A 20,481-nucleotide genomic window follows, 5' to 3' on the forward strand; every position below is an offset into this window, starting at 1 on the left:
TGTTATGAAATTATATTTCTGAGAGGTGAGGCTTAAGGCCTTAAGTTTTTGAGTCTTATACTTGAATGAGAAAAAAATACCGTTAATTCTCAATATAAGTCAAGATCTTAACAATACCTATAATAAATGTTCTAGTTTCATCCTGTTGCTGTGGTAAAGCTGACCAGAAGCAGCTTGGGAGAGTAAAGTGTTGTGATTGGCTTACACTTCCTGGTCACAGTGAAGTGAAGGTGAAAGCTCAGTCAGAAAACCATAAAGGAGTGGCGCCTACTGGCTTACCCACTGGCTCATGCTTGCCTCCCTTTCTGGTATAGCTTGGGACTTCCTGCCTACATGATGGTGCTGTCCACAGGGGCTCCCACATCAATTAACAATCAAGATGATCATTCATATATGCCCACAGGCCAGTCTAATCTGAGCAGTATTTGAATTGAGAACTTTCTCATCTCTTTGTTGATTCTAGACTGTTGCCAGTAATGCTAACAAAGACCGTGACTAATAATGAGTCATTCCTAATAACTTATATTTGGTAAATACTGATGCTAGAAAAACCAGGGCAGTTCTGGTAGGTTATCTACAGTATAATAATATGTTTTTATATTAGTGGAATATATGTTTATTGAATTATTCCAAGTATACATATAGTGGTGAACAAGAGATGAGTACTAGTCTCAGGAAGCTTGCTCTCGAGGGGAAAGCAGTTAGTAAGTGGGAAGCAAAGGGTAGTTAGAAACAGTGTCAGGTCTATGAAGAAGTACAGGATTAGGCAGGAGAGTACAGAGATCAGCACAGGTCTTTTGGAGAGTTAGCCTTTGAACTGAGCTCTGTATAATGGGGAAATTATAGCAGTTGCTAAGATGTGGGTGAGCATTAGGATCCAGGCCTTTGTGGTTGGCTCTGAAAAGAGGCCAAAGGCCCAATCAGAGCTGTGGAAGGACGGAAGGACAGAGCCGTGGAAGGACAGAAGGATGCAGGAAGCTCAGTTTTCATTCTAAGTACAAGCCAGGGGATGTTTGTCTTTATTTCTGATGACTTTTAATCCCATTGACAATCTTACATCAAATATAGAGAGAATTTACTTTTATAATAACCTGAATAGAATCAAGAAATTCCCACTGGTTAAGAGTGTTGGTTGCTGTTCAAGAGGGCCCCAGTTCAGTTCCCAGTGCCCACATGGCATCTCACAACTGTCTGTAACTCCAGTTCCAGGGGATCTAACACCCTCACACAGACATACTGCAGGCAAAACATCAATGCACATAAAAATAAATAATTTTTTTAAAGAATCAAGTAATTCAAATTACTAATTAATGACTAAACACATGGAATTGTTTTGAAAAATATGTGTTATAATTACCCCAAAGGAGTTAAAGAGCGTTTTAATTTTTTTAAATGAGGGAGGATCTGATCTCCAACGTTAGCTGCTCTGCTCTTGATACTGTCTCTCACTAAAATCAAATAAGTAGAGGTCTTTTAAGTGGAAACAAAATACACTTGAAGTGTGGCTTCTTTATTTGAATACACTTGGATAAAACGAGAAAGAGAAACGTCACAGAAAGTCTCCCTAGTGTTGGCATGTGAAGGCCTCCAGGGCTGTGGCCATGCGGAGGCAGACAGGGCGTGACAGGAATTGCTCATTTCTTATGCTCACTGAGTGAAGCATGTTTGAAGTGGAAGACATTGAACTTAGTGAGCACAGGGGGAACTGCCAGTTTGCTGTTCCTCAGGTCCTGCCCTGTTTGCAAGACCTCAGGAACCTAGAGTAAATTTGATACAAGATAGTACATTTTTAAGCAGGAAAACAAAGCCCACTTTCCAAGTGTCAATAGTGGAACAAAGTAGAACTCCTCACAGGAAAGAAGAGACTTGGTTAGTTGCTGTATAGCATTTTCCAAAAGTCCTAACCATTGTAAATACAAAAAGATATACGACATCAGTGGAGAGAAAGACGACTGTCATAATTCACAGGGACAATTTAATAAGAAAGTGAGCAAATCGAGTTAAAAAATTTAAAGTAAAATAGTATAAAAAAACCCAAAAATGTGTAATATACCTGGGTGTGGTAGCTTATGCCCATAATCCCAGTACTCAGAAGCAGACAGAGGGAACTGTGAATTCCAGAGCAGACTCAAGCATGTAGCAAGACCTCATCCTAAAATATAAACAGTGACAGCTGCGTTGTACGTGAATGAAGGAGGGTGAGACCTGAATAAACGAAATCTCTCACTTCTGAAGGAAAATATTTAATGTGAAATATTAGTTTGTTTTATGTGTCTGCAATCCAGTTCACAGTGAAAACTTGCTAGGCTAGTCGGAAAGATAAAATAGCATCCAAGTAGCCACACTTAACGAAAGCATATAGAAGAAAATAGAAAATTTAGAGCAGAAGTAAGTGAATTTGAAGTAACCGAAAGGGAAGGGTTTGAAGACACTTGATGGTTTATTATTTGAAAACATCTGTAGGTTGCACTTGTTAGATTCCCAAGGACGTCACCAAGAAAGAGAAAGCACAGATAAAACGAAGGGTGGAGATAAAATCCCCAGTGCAAACGCTACAAGGATTTTAAATATAAAAATACTATAAATAAGGCCTGCTGATGAAAAATATATGTTACTCAAACTAATTACATAGAAATGCAAAGCTTTAGTGAGATAATGGCACTACAGAATCTAGAACTGTGGTCGGCTTCCCTTCTCACCTCCCAAGTAAATGTGCTCTGCTGTGACCACTGTGCAGTGTGCGGTGGCTCTCAGGAGCTCAGGGCTGAGCGCAGAGCCTTACTGAGGTGGGATTAAAAGAGAATTGGAGGGATGAGAAAGGAAGCAAGGATTCAAGCCTTGAGTCTGGTTGGTATTGAGATAAAGATGGGAAAAGAATGGCTCAAGAAAAAGAAAATTACAGATTATTCTCATTTATGAATGAGCCTGCCTGAATTCTTTTTTTTTTTTTTTTTTTTTAAGATTTATTTATTCATTACATGTAAGTACACTGCAGCTGTCTTCAGACACACCAGAAGAGGGAGTCAGATCTTGTTAAGAATGGTTGTGAGCCACCATGTGGTTGCTGGGATTTGAACTAAGGACCTTTGGAAGAGCAGTCGGGTGCTCCTACCTGCTGAGCCATCTCACCAGCCCCTGCCTGAATTCTTATTAAGTTATTATGAGACTATCCCTAAGAATGGAAGAATAATTCGGCATGTGATAATTCTGTTTACTCAATCTCCACATGCTGATCATCTTAAATACTGTTGGAAAAGAATCTGCAAAAGTTACCAATTTGTTTCCAGGTTTTAACAGCAATAACCAGAAGGAAAGGAACTTTGAAGAAATAAGGACTAGAAGGAGCAGTGTGAAGGATTTCTGAGGTGATGTTGAGTGGCTTTCCCGGTGTAGGCACGGCAGGGACAGGGCAGTCACTGTCACTGTTACTCTTCCAACAGTGCTTCTAGAGTTCCTAGCCAGCCAATACAATACAAATAACCAAATGAGAAAGGCTGTGAACAAGTAAGTTAAAATGTTAAATTATAGATAAGATTATTGAAACTTACACAAGACATTAATGACCTGTACCCATTGCCACAGGCTGCTCTTTATACACTTTAGTGTAAAGGGATATCCCAAAGGTCTGTACCCCCTTCTATCTCTATCTCCATCTCTGTCTCTCTGTCTCTGTCTCTCTGTCTCTCTCTCTCGTACAGAGTTAGTTTATGGGAGGGTATTCTGGTGAGATAATATTTGAGAAGAGACTTCAATCAACAAGCCAAGACAATGGGAAGGCTCAGAAAATTCAATGATTGCCTTAAGAGAATTGTTTTTGCGTTGGGGAATATATCCTTACTCTTTAGGAAAAATTAACTCCAGGTTAGTTAAACACATACTAGACAGAAGGATGTAAATAAAGTAGAATCATGATCTTAAGACATAGGAAGCCTTTTGATTAAAAAGAGCAAAGTCAAAGGAAGTATTTAGAAATTTGATCATGTTTCCTTTATGAACAATACTTAAAACATGTTTCATACTAGGGCCAGATGTTTGCCACATATGTTACAAACAAAGGACTGTAAATGTAATATAAATACCTGAGAAAATACAAAGGATTTAATGAGCCAAAGATATGAAGAAATATGTGTCTTAGAGAAGAAACCAAAATGACAAAGGAACATAAAAAATATTTTAGCCTTACAAATTCATATGAGTAAAATAGCATTTTATCACAATTGCATTGGCAAAATAACCCACTTATTGATAAGGATACAAGGATGTAAGTATTCACATTTTTTTTTTTAGTTCAATTATATAAAACAATTATTTAGCTACTAAAGCTTAAGCCTGTGCTTTAACTATGACCAGCAGTTACATTCCTGAGTAAACTGTGGTCACTGGAAATAGCTACACTTGGAACCAGGCAGAACTCGTGTTTCTTAAGCTGCCTGAATCAGCGGTCAGAGGACAGATACCATCGACGTGTGTCATCGAGAGTGAATTTCAGTGGAGTCTGACACGTGCTGGACCGCTGACGAGCAGAGCCTTTACTCATTTGTCTCAGGTGGATGTGTGTAATCATTTACTACCTTTTGATTAAAGGACCCAGGCTTAGGAAAACCCTGGTGGGCTCTGCAAAGGAAAACGGCCCAGTTGTGGATTGTTCATTTATACTACACTATAGTCAATATAAATTTACCTGTCACATATGTGGATTAATTTCAGAAGCATTTTTCGATGTTTTGAAATTTGATATTAAAATGCAAAGAAATTTACAAAATGAATGCCTCTGTGTCAATACACAGAAATATACACTATAATGTAATGTTTACATGTTCACTGGGAAATGATAGTAAACACATTCCAGATTTTTGGTAACAGTTCCTTGTGGGCAAGGATTAATTAAACATTATGAATTAAATCTTGTCTCTAAAGTTTTCTTTCTAAATCTAAGGAGCTGTAGATGGAATAGGAGAAAAAAATAAAATGACAACATTGAGAATTATTAATTTGAATTTTGAGGGCATTGGTGTTTATTCAGATTATTTTTATTTTATAGCATGTAAAATATTACTTAAAATATTAAACTTTTGCTAGTTATACCAACTATCCCAATTTATGATTACACTGAGTTAGTAAATAAAAGCATGATGAGGCCTTTCTTGAGAAAGACAAGTAGGTCGGGCATCTGGATGAAGACTACAAAGCAGGCCACTTCCTTCCTATGACTTTTAGAACTATGACCTGTCTTCTCCTTTGAAGTCCAGTCCATGTCAAGAAGCAGAAGCTAAGCTGTTACTTTAATTTTCCTTCATGTTTGTACCTCTTCACTTTAAGGATGATCTAAGGCTGCAGATGGAGGCCCAGCGCATATGCCTTTTCGTGGTTTACTCAACTCATGCGGATCAGGTTCGTGCACACATGGAAAAGGAGAGGGAGGAAGCTCTCTGCAGCCTTAAAGATGAGCTCATTTCCGCTCAACAGAAAAAGGTCGACGAACTTCATAAACTGCACCAGTGCCAGCTCCAGAATGTTAAAATACAGGAGACAGGTAACCCTCCAGCTTCTGACTCATTCCTGTGAAACAAATAAGCATCCCTTAAAGGCACCTTTCTATAGTTCTGTCCCTGTCTTAGGCCCCGTGGGCTAAGGAGGCTTTGCATCTGTTTCCCGGGTTTGTTAATTCATGTCATTGAGGTGCCCAGGAGAGCCAAACCCCCTGCCTCATTTTCTCACGGAAGTATAATCCATTCAGAAAGCTTTTGGAAAATGAACTGAGAACTTCTGAACTGAGAACTTCTATTAGTAGGTGACAAGTCAGTCTAGTGAGTAGTGATCAATGTCTCTGAGAAGAGAAGAGAACAGAAAGTATATATCTAATAGTTAACTAATGGATTTCACTTTGCAATATGAGGACTGAAATCCAGGGCTCGCACATACTAATGAAAGTGTCCTATCTCTGAACTCTGTCTCTGTGCAAAAGGGAACCACTGGCTTGTGAGAGTTCTGAGGTTTGCAAAGGTGTATTTAATGGATAAGTAAGTATATAGATTCTTGGGTTAGAATGTAGAATCCTGAATGTATAAACCCTTCTATAGAATCGAAATAGCAAATCTTAGAAATCTATCTGAGACAGCTGCATTGCAAAATGAAAAACACATTTGGAAGAAATTGAAATATGTGTTATTCTAGGGAAGCTTCGGTGATGGCATTAAAATGTGACATGGTTACTTCCATACATGCAGCAAATGGCTAATGTGTGGTGTGTTTTCTGCTAGGTGAGGAGCCTTTACAGGTGCTCATTGAACGACTTGAAAAGGCAGTGTCTGAGAAATGCTTTCACATTTCAAAGGTAAGATGTACCTTTAAAAGTGGTTTTGGTTGGGAGGTACCAAAATCCATATTGCTACTGATTTAATGAACAGAACCATCCACTCACGTTTGCCCAAATCTCTCGCGTCCAGAACTGTACTTACAAAGTATTCCTGAGTGCATTTGCCTTTTTTGTGATAGTCAGTTTGGAACAATAGGAAATTAGAGCTAAGGGTGTGACTCTGATCCATTGCTTGTCTGTTATATTTGAGGTCTTGGATTCAGTCTCTGGCACCACAGAAAAGGAACAAAGAAGTTGAGATAAGTTGTGTCTCGGATAGTGCACACTCTATAATCATTGTTCGTGTCAGAGAGGTACTGTTTAACCTTCCAGGAAAACAGTTTGTTCATTAAGGTCACTAATGTGGTAAAAGTTTACCTTGTGGCTGTGCTGAAATCTCAGTGTGCCCAAATACTGACAGTGTGCTTAACTTAAAATCATGCAGGAAGCAACAGCGATGTAAAACATTGGCTTTTAAAAGTCTTCTAAACCATTGGTTATTTCCAGTTGAGTGAGGGACAAAGGTAAAGTTAACTTGGACGGTTTATCAAACCTTGGAACATTAAATGGTGTCTTACATGATGGAAGTTTCAGTTTCTCTGGAGAACATTGTGCTGGATACTTTTAACTTTGTGTATGGGCAGACCACAGAAAACAGTCTGCATATTATAGAAAGGACATTAGTATAATCTCCTCCTCGATATATTATCATTTTGGTTGGTTTGATAGAGCTCTCTAATTGTCCTCTTTGAGCTTTCTCTCCGTGTGATGTTTGTTCAAGGGTAGTTGGTGAAGTAATGGGATATTTTCAAGGGAGAGCAATCATATCAGAGTGGGAACTGTGCGAGGGAGGGATTGCTTACACTCATGATATATTTCAGAATTACAAGAAAACAGAAAAATCTGTACTATTTTGTATAGTTAAGATTATCTTCCTGATAAAGGAATAATTTCATGTCAAAGAGAAATAATGTTTTCTCTGTGAATTGAGTTCATATGTGGAGGGAGAGGGAATTCATATTCCATCCATACTACTATGACCTTTTGCCTTTAGGTTAATGTTTTCTAATACTTAGGAGAAAAAAATTAAAATTTTAATGTAAAATATTCAATTTTGTTAACAGACCTTAAACAATGTTTTCGATGAATGCTATACTCCTTTAAAATGTGAAATGAATATAGAAGAGAAAGAGAATTCTGGTGTTTACACTTCTCAAAATCAAAGCCCAGAATTACAAGAGTATAGATACGAAGTTCAAGGTAAAAAGCTTACTATACTGTTAAACAGGATTTACTTTGCTTAAGTCAATTGCTTATAAATGTAACTTTAAACAACTTAATGATAGATAAGTTTTCTTAGTATCTTATTTTTAGCCATGAAATTCATATTTCTTTCTCCTTGATTTATTCATTCCAATCTATTTTTTATTCTAATTCTTTTTGTTAACTGTTCTAATTGTAGATCTTAATTTTTAAAATTTAGAGTTTACTAAGTTTAAATTAATGGTTTATAATTTTAAAAGTGGATTAAAAAATTGAGTTTTAAGATCTATTAAGAAATGACCTCTGTCAGCTGTGGTGGTGCACGCATGCAGGCCTTTAATCCCCGTGCTCAGGTGGCAGAGGCAGATGCCTCTGTGTAAGTCCTTGGCCCTCTGAGTCTGCACCGCCGTTTCAGGCTGACCAGGGCAGGGCTAAATATAGAAAGAGATAATTCTCTTCATGTAAATGTGGTGCTAGTTTTGAATTTATTGGTGTTCCTTAACAGATTTATGTTCCTAGTATATTTGTATAGGTAACGAGCAACCTGCTAATAAATAGCTACAGAAACTAGTATATCTTAAGATAAAGTTTGCAAGATAATGTCATACCAGTTACTTCATAGTAAAATTCTAAGTAGGTAAATCTTGTTTTGTAAAAGAGGTAAACTTGTACAGTGAAATGAAATGATTATCATGGTCTGTTCTTCCTTCAGACTTTCAAGAGAGCATGCAAGTCCTTCTTGGTAAAGTGACGGAAGAATGCCGCAAACTCTCGGTACTGCAGACGCGCTTAGGCAAGGTCTGTGGGATAAAGGAGATGATATCTGCATTTGTTTTACTACCTGCTGTTGTGTCAATCAGGAAGTTCTAAAATTGGTGAACATGGAGAAGGATGCTAGAAATATTAAATCATTTATATGTTTGTATTAGAGCATTTATATCTTAAGCTGAAGAAACTTCCAGAGTTTAAATGGTATGTAACTTCCTGAGACGGGTTTTTAAGTCATGATGAAGTGTAAGTGGATGTCAAATGTTAAAGTATGAAACAATTGTATTTAGTTATAGATGTCTTTCCTTTTTTAACTTACTGGAGTTTAAACACACAGTAGAACAGTAACCTATCACTAAACTACACCTGCAGACTCTTACATGTAGCAGTTAACACAGCAGTTAACTATAATTACATGTAGCATTTTAAGGCAATGGGTCTGTCTTTATATGTTAAAGAAGATAATTAATTGTTTTGCACATAACTGATATCACATTTAACATTTAACTCTGTCTTTGTGTACTTTTGTTGATGTGCCCTCTGATGGGCCACGTTTCTCTGCCCCACTGCTGCCTTTGTGGGTGCTGGCTTTTTCTGTGGTTTAGCCAGCACCAACCGTTGGCTCTGCCCCAGCCCTTCAGTCCAGTACTGGCTACAGCATTGTGTCTGATCTTACTAGAGTCACTTGACACACTTCAGTATTTCCTGTATGAGTGGAAGATCATGCTCAGTTTGTGTGCCAACGGCATTCACCTGAGTGTAGGAGGCCCTGGTTTTCTATCAAGTGATAGGCGACTTCCACAAGTGTTCACACAGACCATAGTGCTTTTCCGTAGCAATTGTAACCCACAATGACCATTCAGGCAGGTCTATATTAGCATAGAGAGCTGTTTATTAGTTAGGTTTTCTAATTACTGCCAAAAGAAAAACTTGGAAGCAGTAAAGACAGGCATCTCCCAACTGTCCTGTCAACCGTTCTGCGCTCATTGGGTAACGAGTGGTTTTTAACACAGCAGTTAACTATAATTGCCCAACTCCGAACAGTCCATCAGCATCAGGTATCAGGTCAGGACTGCAGACATCACTGCAGAACTTTAATACTTGCTTCAGCCAAGTGAACCCAATCTCTCACTCCTGGGCTTTGTTGCTCTTCCTTCTGCTAGGGTACCCATCCTCTTCTGTACTTCTTGACTTCTTCCTATTTCTTGTTACAGTTTAAGTTACTTTCTTGTGTCATCTCTGGCTGCCTTCCTAGGCTTACACATCCTCCCTCTGTTCCTCTGAGCCTTCTCTTAAACCTAGATGCTTGGTTACCCTTCTTTCTGTTTCAACACTCTCGTTTAAGCATATGCTCTTATCACATTACTTTTTCATTTTATTTTAACTGTTTTCTGATCTGCCTCGTCCACAAGATTCCAGACTTTCAACACAGAGCCCTGCATTTATTCTCTCTGGTTAGCACAGCATGTGCAATGCACATGATAAAGGCTTAGTCGGTGGTTGTTGAGTTGAGTAAATATTACACTGTAAAGTTACTTTATATAAATGTAAAGTGCTTTTTATTTTATCCCTGGGAATTAATAGGTGAGATTCCCTGTTTAAATGTACTCCGAGGGTTGGAGAATGGCTCTGTTAAGTCCTTCCTCTGCAAGAAGAGGACGTGAGTTTAATCCCTCCAAACTCATGTATAAGGTGGCATGTTCTGTGATCCCTGTTTTGGGGAGATGGAAGCAGAAGGACCCAGAAAGTCTAGCGTAATTGCCAAGTTTCAGATGCATAGGAACTGTCTAAAAAACCAAGGTAGAGATTGACAGAGGAAAATTCCTGATATTGACTTCTGACTTCTGTGTGCATACATCCCCCCCTCCCAAATACATGTACATACACAAACACGTGCATATATACATGTAATATCACACACACACACAAACACACTCACTCAAAGCAAGGGATTAAGAAACATCCAGGAGGTAGGAGTGTCAGTAGAGGACTCCTTATAGAGACAGCAGTGACCAATTGAAATATCCTCTAGGAATGTAGCTTTTTCTGCATCTCACTGCCTTTCATCGTATGCTAGCTATATTTGTCTAATTTGGCAAGTCAGCACTCTCTTCCCCTTGCTATTGTAATTTAGATACTGTTTATTTAACTAGCTTTATTTTGCCCTTTTCATCCCATTTAATCCCATGACAAAAAGATCATTGTCTTTACTCATTGAAGCACAGGTTTTCTCACAGAGCCTTTCCAGAAAGTCACTGCTATAAATGAGTAAGGCCAAGGTCACGTGTGGGTTCTTCCTGTCACTCAGATTCACTTGAGTCTTTCTTTTGAGGCCCTGTTATTACGTTCAGACTCCACAAGTGTTGCTTCTCCACTTGTGTCATTTCTTCAGTGAGTTAATAAACACTATGAGGTCTGATACACTGTGTGTCCCTGCGTGCACACAGTTAAGCTGACTTTTGTAATCTTAGTCTGCCTTGACTCCAAGTTGAACAAGCAGATCTTAAACGTTTGAAGAGTGCATTGTAGTGAGCAGCATACGGCTTTGCCTAAACCTGTCATGCAGAGGTAAATACAAATTTTGTTGTCAACTCTTGATAATAAAAATCTGATGCTTGCAGTGGAAATTTAAAGGACGTTCATTTCAGATTTCTGTGAAACATTTGTTTTTTCAAAGTGAACATTCCTCTGGATATAAGAGAACATTGCTAATACAGTTTAATTCCTGTGGCTATGACAGTGAGGCATTTGTCAAAGGAAACAAAGTGTTTGGTTCAGAGCGGCACAGGATTAGGGGACTAAAGAACAGACCTAATGCAGAGCGCTCTGTTGGTTTCAATGTAGATTCAAGTCCTGGCATGTATATTCATGTCATTATTCTTCGGTTCTCAATAGATCCATGAACAGCAGCAGACAGATGGTGTGGCACTAGAGTTTGCTGAAGAAAGTGCGGCAGAAGAGGGAGCAGGTCTTCTGTCAGGTTGTTCTCAGGGTGCTTTACAGAGCACAGGTACGTCTCAAGTGTATAAAGGTTTTATCCATTTGCTGTTTTAAAACTTAATAATTTGATGACTTGAACATTTCATGGTCATCTTGTTCAGTTTTCTCATCTATAAAGTGAAAGGCCAAGACTCCTCATGTCTTTGGACCTTTCTCATGACTTATAGTCTGTGTTTCTAAATTGTTTTAAACATAAAGATGTAAAACTGTTAGATTTAGTGATCCTAAGCCATGAGGATAGAGTAATCTTGACTAAGACAGTTTTCCTGTTTTCATCAATGACAATAAGCGAAACTGCAACCCAACTTACCACTAAAAGCAGATTTTTAAAGAAATTCGAGTATTTTTTGTACACATAATTAAGTTTGCTTTGTTACCAAAATCTTGCAACAAAGTTGTTTTGATTCTGTTTCTGTGACACAGATGTCAGTCATGAGAGCAAGGTGTCTTCTCTGCCAGCGAGTGAGAAAAGCAGAGAATGTGAGAGGCAAGTCCAAGAGTTACAGAGCCCTGTGGCTGCCGGACAGCTGCAGCTCAAGGAAACCGAAGCAAACCACAGAGCAGAAATTGAGTGTTTGCAGCAAAGACTTCAGGCTGTCAGTGAGGCTCCGGTTCCGCCAAGGTATGCATGTGCTGCCTGTCGGTCAGCATATCCAGAGGGGCTATTTTAAGACTAAGATGTAACCTGCGCAGAGAGATAAGAATTTCAGCAGATCATCCTCTGCCTTTGAGACATGGAAATAAATGAGAACCAAAGGTGTTTTACTGTTGGAATTTTACTTACATTGTCATAACTTTGTTATTCTGAAGGATTAAATGAGATAGCGGGTGTATATTTCTCGTGTATTCTGTGCCTTGCCTTAACTACATTGATCTTGCTCATCTCCATTCCCGCTGAGTTTCCTTCACTTTGTTGTAGAATGCTGACACTCGCCAGTGTCTAACATCAGTGTGCTCCTTTCATGGTTCTCTCCTCCTGCTTGTCCTCCGCCCCCCACCTGTCTTCTCATCTATATGACAAGTTCCGATTTTCTTTGCCATCAGAGTATATGGAGCTGCACCACCCACTAGGCCCTGCTCTTGCATGCAGGCTGATTACTCTAACTCCTCCTTCCAGTCTGTTCTATACACAGGCAACTCAGCCACAGCACTTAAAATTTAAGGCCGACCACATTACTCAGTGTCCCTCTGGCCTGTAGAGTAAGCCCATGACCTCCTCGACTCTTCTCAGACTAAGCTTCCTCCCTGGGTCAGGAAATATATCAGGCTGTGTCTGCTTATGGGATTTTTTGTGGCACTTCCTTCTACCTGGAATGATTCTCCACTTGCTGACATGTGGAAAATGACATAATGTTTTGGATATAATGTAATGGAAGGATGCTTGAAACTGTAACTAGTGTTATAAAAATTGCAGGTTTATTCTGACTTGACTTTACTGTTGTAGAACTTCTGTCTTCATAGGCATTTGCTAATAGAACAGCAATACAGTTTTTTTAACTAGTGGTGGAAGACAAGACATCAAATTCTTCCATCTTTGAAAGCAGTCTTACTCTTTTATTTAAGAACTGCATGTAGGCTTAGGAAGTGCTCACACATTTTGACAGTCCTATAAAGCCCCAGGTTCTTTGAGACCAGTACTTGTCAAGCATTTCCTTACATTGGACACTTTTAGAGTTTAATTTATTGTTTGGGATATGTATAATAATAATACTTGAGTGTACATTTGGAGTCGGATAAGATAAATATTAATATTCAGCCTATGGATTGCCATTTAGAAACTACTGCTGTCTTTTTGAGCAAGAATTCTCCAAAAACCAGTCAGTGTATTTCAAACAATCTGTTCTTAGTGATTAATTAGTGAATAATCTTTAATTAGTGATGCTTTCTCCAGTGTGTGAAGAAAGGTATGGGGAGCAGGCCTCAGAATGTAGGCTGCTTTGCTTTTTCTGCATTTGGACTCATACCAGCTTACTGCCCTTTCTTACATTTTTAATTAAGAATGTACTATTCTCAAAAAATAAAAATAAAAAGAATTTACTATTCCTTGCAATTAGACTCAAAATAGTTAAAGAAATACAGAATCTGCATTTAATATCCATTTAAGTGACTTCACATGACAACCTTCTTAGACAAATGTTTGAAATTCAGAAATCTGTGGATTTTCGAGCCATTTGTCCTCTGCAGTAACCTTTGCTGCCTTGTGATCAGGAACAGATAACAGCACCTCTAACTAGGAGAGATAGTAATAGTTCCCTTTAGTATCTTGAGGCATAAATGAAACAAGTTGTGGAGAGTGTTGAATAGATACTATGGATGTCAGTTGTGCAGAGAAGTTTGAAAGTTTCTGCACAGCAAAATAAATTATCAGCAGAACAAATACCTAGCCAGAAGAGTGAGAGAAACCTTTGTCATCGGGGTGATATCTAGAATCGACAAAGGACTACAAAAACGTAATACCCAAACTGCCAAGTAACAAGTGGGTTTAATGAAATGAGCAGATGATTCTCAGAAGGAAAACCACAAATGGTCAGCAAGTGTGAATTCTACAAGTACCCCACATCCTTCTCCATTAGGAAAACGCAAACTAATGACATTGACGTTACGTTAGTCAAAATGTTACTGTCAGGAAATCAGTGTGGTGTTCTCCAGGGAATTAAAAACAGAGCTACTGCATCACTCAGCTCTATCCCTGCTCATACACCCAGAACACTGCCTCAGAGATACCCACGCATCTATATTTATGCTACCCTAATCGCAGTAACAAACAGTAGAACCAGCCTGAATGATAATCAGACTATGCAGCATATTTAACAATAAAGTTTTTTTTTATTCATTTATTTTATGTATGTGAGTACACTGTAGCCTTCTTCAGACACACCAGAAGAGGCCACTGGATCCCATTACAGATGGTTGTGAGCCACCATGTGGGAATTGAACTCAGGACCTTTGGAAGAGCAGTCAGTGCTCTTAACCACTGAGCCATCTCTGCAGTCCAACAATAAAATTTTATTTAGTTGTAGAAAAAAGTGAAATTATAAACTTTGAAAGAAAGCTAACGAACCTGGAAAGTATAATATTGAGCAAGGTGACCAAACTCAAAATGTTTGACAAATATTCTTCCTTGTATGCAGCCAAGCTTGTTATGGCCGTGTATGTGCGCATGTGTGTGTTTGTGCATGTGTGGGTAAGTGTAAGGCTTAAAAATTAGAAAGGAAGGCCCAGCAGTACTGGTACACATCTGTACGCCAAGCACTCAGGAGGCAGAGACAGATCCATCTCTGTGAGTTTGAGGACAGCTTGGTCTACATTGAGTTCTAGGACAGAAACCCTGTCTTGAAAAACAAAACCAAATAAAAATATTAGGAGACCTGAGAGAGTAAAAAGAGTTGCTGAGGAAGATGGAGGAGGGGCAAAGAATGCATCGTGCCTTAAGAGCAGAAAGGAAGCAAGCAGGGGAAAGGGCTCAACCGGAGGGCTGGGGCACCAGAAACTGAATGAGGAGAATCTGCTAAGAGGCGGATTTTGCTAGATATAGTGATATTGAATGTTAAATATGCACAACTTAAAAATAATTAAAAAAAAATGAATGAGCTGTATAAAAAATAGCTTTTCTTGGATATTTCAGTATAGTTGAAATACTATATAATTGTGACTATAATTGAAATAATTCAGTGAGCATTATTTGCAGGTAATTATTAAAAGGCAGTAATGGTTGGGACTGTAAACTAGTCATATACATTGTGGAATTTAAGGCCATGCCTATGTAACATGTTCATTGCACATTTCTGTAATGTTGCCTGCTAGAATACCAGGAAACTAGGCTAACAGATGGTTACAGATACATGTGATTGACATGGCCATGGAAGCACAGAGAAAAATACTATGATCCTGTGTTGCTTGGCAGAGAACATGGGACATCGATTATATTTATATAAAGGGTGAAATCACATAGAAAAGGGCCAGTGGACACATCAGTTCGAGACAGTAGCTGTGAATTCAGTGTTAGTTAAACTGGTCTTCCAAATTGGGATAAGCACCAATAACGCTTACGGAATGAAGTGATTGTCAATCAAGTGCCAGAATTTCAAGTATTACACTTAACGACTATAAGGCTTTTATCATAGAAAATATAGATGGAAGCATTAAAGACATATGGGTAACATTTGATACCATAGCATCGTTGGTACTACTAAATATTAGAAAAGGGCTAAATACCACGAGAAGTTAAATTACGCGAGTCATAGAGCTAGACAGTGACATCATTTTTATATGGTCATTTTTAGACAGCAAAATGTGAGTGAGAATAGGAGAAAGAATAAAGCAACAGAAAGAAGACATTAAGAAAGACAATTAGAATGGAACAAAGAAGGCAGTGTGGATATATGTGAATGGGGATTGTATAATTATATTTCCTAAGAGTGGAGATTATAACTTTCTCCTCTTATCTTTTCCTGTGTTTCTAACTGTTCATGTTGCTTTATTTTTAGTACTTAAGCTAAACATTTTAGAAAAAAATTCACAAATTAGTGGATGCCTGTAGAACAATGTAGACTAGAAGCATAAAGCTGAAGATGTATATAAACACATATGCTAAAAACAGCAAAGTCTAGAAGTCACTTTGTAAAGAAGGAGCCTCCTCTCCTGCCCCTGGGCCTAGGCCCACGGCAGGTACAGGGGCATTCTGATGGTCTTCCAGGCTTTCGAGCAAGAGACAGAGACAGAGACAGAGACAGAGACAGAGACAGAGACAGGGACACAGAGAGGGAGAGGTTTAATAAAACAGATTTTATTCTTTACTAAATTTATCTTCAATAACTTTATCAAATTAATGCCTTAATAAACTTTATAAAGTGGCATAAAGTATATCTGTTTACAATATACTCTTTTTATATTATATTAAATACTCTTTTTACACTATATTACCTTTAAATATAAAAGTTAGACAGAAATGGAGTTAAGTTACAATGTCTGTAAACCTTGGCTTATTGGTTTTGGTTCCCTAGTACATGTGTGTATGCTATAAATTTTGGATTAATAATGACTCAAAACTCTTAATACCACTACCCTCTTTTATTTATATTTAGCTTGTCCATCGATTCTGTGGTGTTTAAAGGATCTGGTGCCCAGAAACCAGTGTACTGTGGAAGCTGTCTAAGAGAGTGTGTGGATGGCACAGCAAAGGTATTGCTTTTCTTATCTTTATTTTTCAAACCACTAAATACCCTGATTTTTCTTACTGCCATTTTTATGAATGTGAATTGGTAACTAATTAAACACAAAAGATTTAAAATATTTAAAGAAACTTGCATTATTTCCTTAGCACAGGGAAAACACAGAGAAAGAGAAAATGTGATGGCTTTCTTTTTCATTATCCAAAATTATCAATTTAAATCTTGTTTTCATTTTGACAAAAGAATAGTTCCATCATTTCCCCTGTTCCTTTTCCATCCTCAGGTCTCCCCATGTGCCCTCTTACTTCTTAAAGTCTTGGCCTCTTTATTATTGTAGCATATGTCTTTTGATGGAGACACACACACACACACACACACACACACACTGCATGTAGGGACTCAGCTTCAGCCTTGTTGTCCTATGTAGGAATCAGGACAGGCCATCTTTCAGACAGTGTTGGGGATCCCCAAGGTCCAGGGTGCTGGTGCTGCGGTGATGGGCATGCTTCTATAAAAGCTCTGTGTAGCACATGTTACAGAGGAACACCCTGCTCCACTCTTCAGATCTCCAGCAACAGAACTCTCAGCAGCATCTGCATTTAGAGAAGATAAAAATCATTACTCTTTCTCATTCTATGCATCAAGCCAATTTCTGTATCTCCTGTATGCATGAGGATTATTTATCTGGATGAAATTATTGTTGTTCTGTGTGTGAGATGGAGTCAGCCCCCAGGCCCAGCAGTGGTATCTTATGCAAGGAAGACAAACATGAGGCCAAGACAAAGAAATGGAGGAGGCACTAGACGGAAGAGGCCTCTCTGCCTACTGCAGTTCTCGGGTGTCGTCTCTGAAGAAGAGGACCTGGGAGCCCATAACCAGAGGTCGGAAGCAATGACAGTTCCAAGAAGTCCCAGGTTCCAAAGAAGGCCGGATAACAAAGCAAGCCAGAGCAAACCTTGGGTGGGACCCAGGACCCATTGCAGGCCACATCGCTGCCCCTGTGGAGATGGCTTAGAAGTTCTGTCATAGTGACAGATCTCAAAAGCTTCCACATTTGAAATCTAAAACTCAAATTGAATGTGAAGTGCCTGAAATTCAGGAAGAAAAGGCAAATGTTAGTCTGTGCTGTCAGTTGCTGAGGAGCCCTGGTTTGTGGAAGGAGAAGATGGGGAAGACAGCAAGATGCTGTAGGCTGACATTGGGGCTGTAGACGCTGCAAGTGCTGCAGTTCACATTGGCTTGAGAATGTTGTGGCAGTGTAGACTCTTCCCACTGGAAACTCTCATAACTGGCTTTAGAAGGACATCTGCATCAGTGGCTGTCTGGATTTGAGAGACCAAGCCCCCATCCCCAAAAAACAAACAAACAAACAAACAAACAGAACAACAAAACAAAACAAACCCCCAAAAAACCTTCGCATGTAAGATTAACATCATGGAAACACTGCACACTGGGTCCCAGAAGCACTGGTTTTACATTTGTGACAGACAATCAGGGCATTGTGCTCCACTGTGACCATGTAATGCCTTGTAAATTCCTCCACTTCCTCCTGGCCATAGCTTCAGGGACCATTTTCTGACCTGTGTGAATGAATCATCAGGGAAGATCATGATAGTTCTAAATTCGTGGGCTGGACTGCTTAGTCATGGTTCAGAATCTTACAAAGATGTAAGCTCTTATCTCATGCACACTAATAACCTTGTCTTCATGGAGGTGAAGGAGCCACTAGCAAAGTGTCTGTGTTCTGATGATGTGACTGGGGCAGTACTGCAGGCGCATACATGGCCTTTGGTGGTCCACTATAACCTGTACCACCCGCTGAAGACCTGTGATATGCAAAGGACATCCCAGGTTCCAAATGCTTGGACCCTGCCCCAGGAAGCAGGACAGGGACTTTTCCAAGAAGGGACTAGGTGAGGCTCAGCATATACCTCACCGTCTGTTCTCAGGCCATGTGCATGGATGACAGCTGTGTTCCTTCTGAGATATGCTGGAGATCGGGCAGAGTAGGGCATCACCAGCATGTTGGTCCCTGGTGCTTCTGAGCCTAACTGATAGCCTGGAGAATAAACTGTACAAACTTGTTGGAAGCAACACAAGGAGTAGAAGGTACTGAGGGAGACTGTACCTGCGAGCTCATTTGTCTGAATCCCCAAGCCATGGTAGATATAATCATTTTGGAGCAGCAGCAGAATTCGTGGATAGAGAAGCTGGGTAGCACCCTGACGCTAATAGGACTGTGTTCCAGCTCAAGCCTGAACAGAAGGGCTGAAACGTCACAACAAACCTGGTGAAGAGGAAGAAGGTGTTATGGACCAGGAGTACAAGGACTAATGCAGGCAGAGCCTTCAACAGTAGCAGCAAAAGCGCAAAGAGAAGCAAGAAAAGGCCAAGCCCACTGGACTGTGACCATCTGCCCTGGGTAGATTTGTACCCTTAGCCTGAGATGACTCAGAAAGAACAGGAGACGGCTTAGCAGGCCAAGACACTTCAAGACTGAAGACCTGAGTTTGTTGATCCTTAGAAGAAACATAGTAGAAGGAGAAGACTCATTTGCACAGGTTGAAGTTTTTGACTTTTACTTGCACACAGTGACACACACATGCACACACAAACTCAGAAGAAAAACACATTAAAAACAAATGACCCATTTTAAAAAAGAAGTTCACATAATTGTTAAATACCTTGATGCTAAGAATGTTTATGTTTTAGAAAATGATTATGTTTGTTACACTTACAAAAATGTATTAATGTTTGTGGAAAATTGGACCATGTGGAAAATTGGACCATATAAGTAAATACCAAAAAGAAAAAAGAATTGACAAAGAAATGCCATCACAGCTTGACATTTAACTTATGAGAAACACATATATACATAATCTTATTTTAAGTTCCCCTAATAACCTGTCTTAGAATTGTTAATTATAAGTATATATCTTTCTCTCTTTTACAGTAGTAAGTATAATTTAGTAGAATAATTAGAATTAATGTTTTTAATTAAAAATAATAGAAATTTACTTTCTGTTAACAGTATCCAGAAATTTGCTAAGAAATATTATTTTAGAAACATTTTGAGATTATGAGATTAAAAATTGGTGATAAGATATTTTGTATACCAACTTCCAAAACACAAGAAAATCAAGAAGGAAGGCCAACCCGTGGACACTTCATTCCTCCCTAGAACAGGGAATAAAATATCCATGGAAGGAGTTGCAGAGACAAAGTGTGGAGCTAAGACGAAAGGATGGACCATCCAGAGACTGCCCCATCCTGGGGGTCCATCCCATAATCAGCCACCAAACACAGACACTATTGCATACGCCAGCAAGAGTTTGCTGAAAGGACCCTGATAGAGCTGTCTCCTGTGAGGCTTTGCCAGTGCCTAGCAAACACAGAAGTGGATGCTCACAGTCATCTATAGGATGGAACACAGGGCCCCCAATGGAGGAGCTAGAGAAAGTACCCAAGGAGCTGAAGGGGTCTGCAACCCTATAGGTGGAACAACAATATGAACTAATCAGTACCCCCAGAGCTCGTGTCTCTAGCTGCATATGTAGCAGAAGATGGCCTAGTCGGCCATCATTGGGAAGAGAGGCCCCTTGGTATTGCAAACTTTATATGCCCCAGTACAGGGGAACGCCAGGACCAAGAAGTGGGAGTGGGTGGGTAGGGGAGCAGGGCAGGGGGGAGGGTATAGGGAACTTTTTGGATAACATTTGAAATGTAAATGAAGAAAATATCTAATAAAAAAGATATTTTATATACATAATATGCCATCTTTTGCTTTTTCATGTAGTTTTCTGATAGATTCGAAGTGAGGCAAGAAACAAATATGGTTAACTTGATGGAAAAACAGTATCAAGAACGACTGGAAGAAGAAATAGCTAAGGTGGGTGTATAGTAGGTATATAGTGGAAGGTGGCC

The 20,481-nt window shown here is 39.2% G+C and overlaps 1 protein-coding gene across 7 annotated transcripts in view; it reads left to right on the forward strand.

Moving 5' to 3' along the window:
- Akap9 (A-kinase anchoring protein 9) overlaps positions 1 to 20,481 on the forward strand; it is a 150,543-nt gene that overhangs the window by 35,036 nt on the left and 95,026 nt on the right. For all 7 annotated transcript variants that reach the window (XM_029477660.2, XM_029477662.2, XM_029477658.2 and 4 more), the window contains 8 exons: positions 5,320 to 5,533; positions 6,261 to 6,334; positions 7,480 to 7,615; positions 8,331 to 8,416; positions 11,282 to 11,396; positions 11,810 to 12,008; positions 16,471 to 16,567; positions 20,354 to 20,446. In XM_029477660.2, the coding sequence (XP_029333520.1) occupies positions 5,320 to 5,533; positions 6,261 to 6,334; positions 7,480 to 7,615; positions 8,331 to 8,416; positions 11,282 to 11,396; positions 11,810 to 12,008; positions 16,471 to 16,567; positions 20,354 to 20,446 (1,014 nt within the window). The remainder of the gene's footprint in view (positions 1 to 5,319; positions 5,534 to 6,260; positions 6,335 to 7,479; positions 7,616 to 8,330; positions 8,417 to 11,281; positions 11,397 to 11,809; positions 12,009 to 16,470; positions 16,568 to 20,353; positions 20,447 to 20,481) is intronic.

Source organism: Mus caroli, unplaced genomic scaffold, assembly GCF_978045245.1.
Source record: "Mus caroli unplaced genomic scaffold, Mus_caroli_1 scaffold_4, whole genome shotgun sequence".
Lineage (NCBI taxonomy): Eukaryota > Metazoa > Chordata > Mammalia > Rodentia > Muridae > Mus > Mus caroli.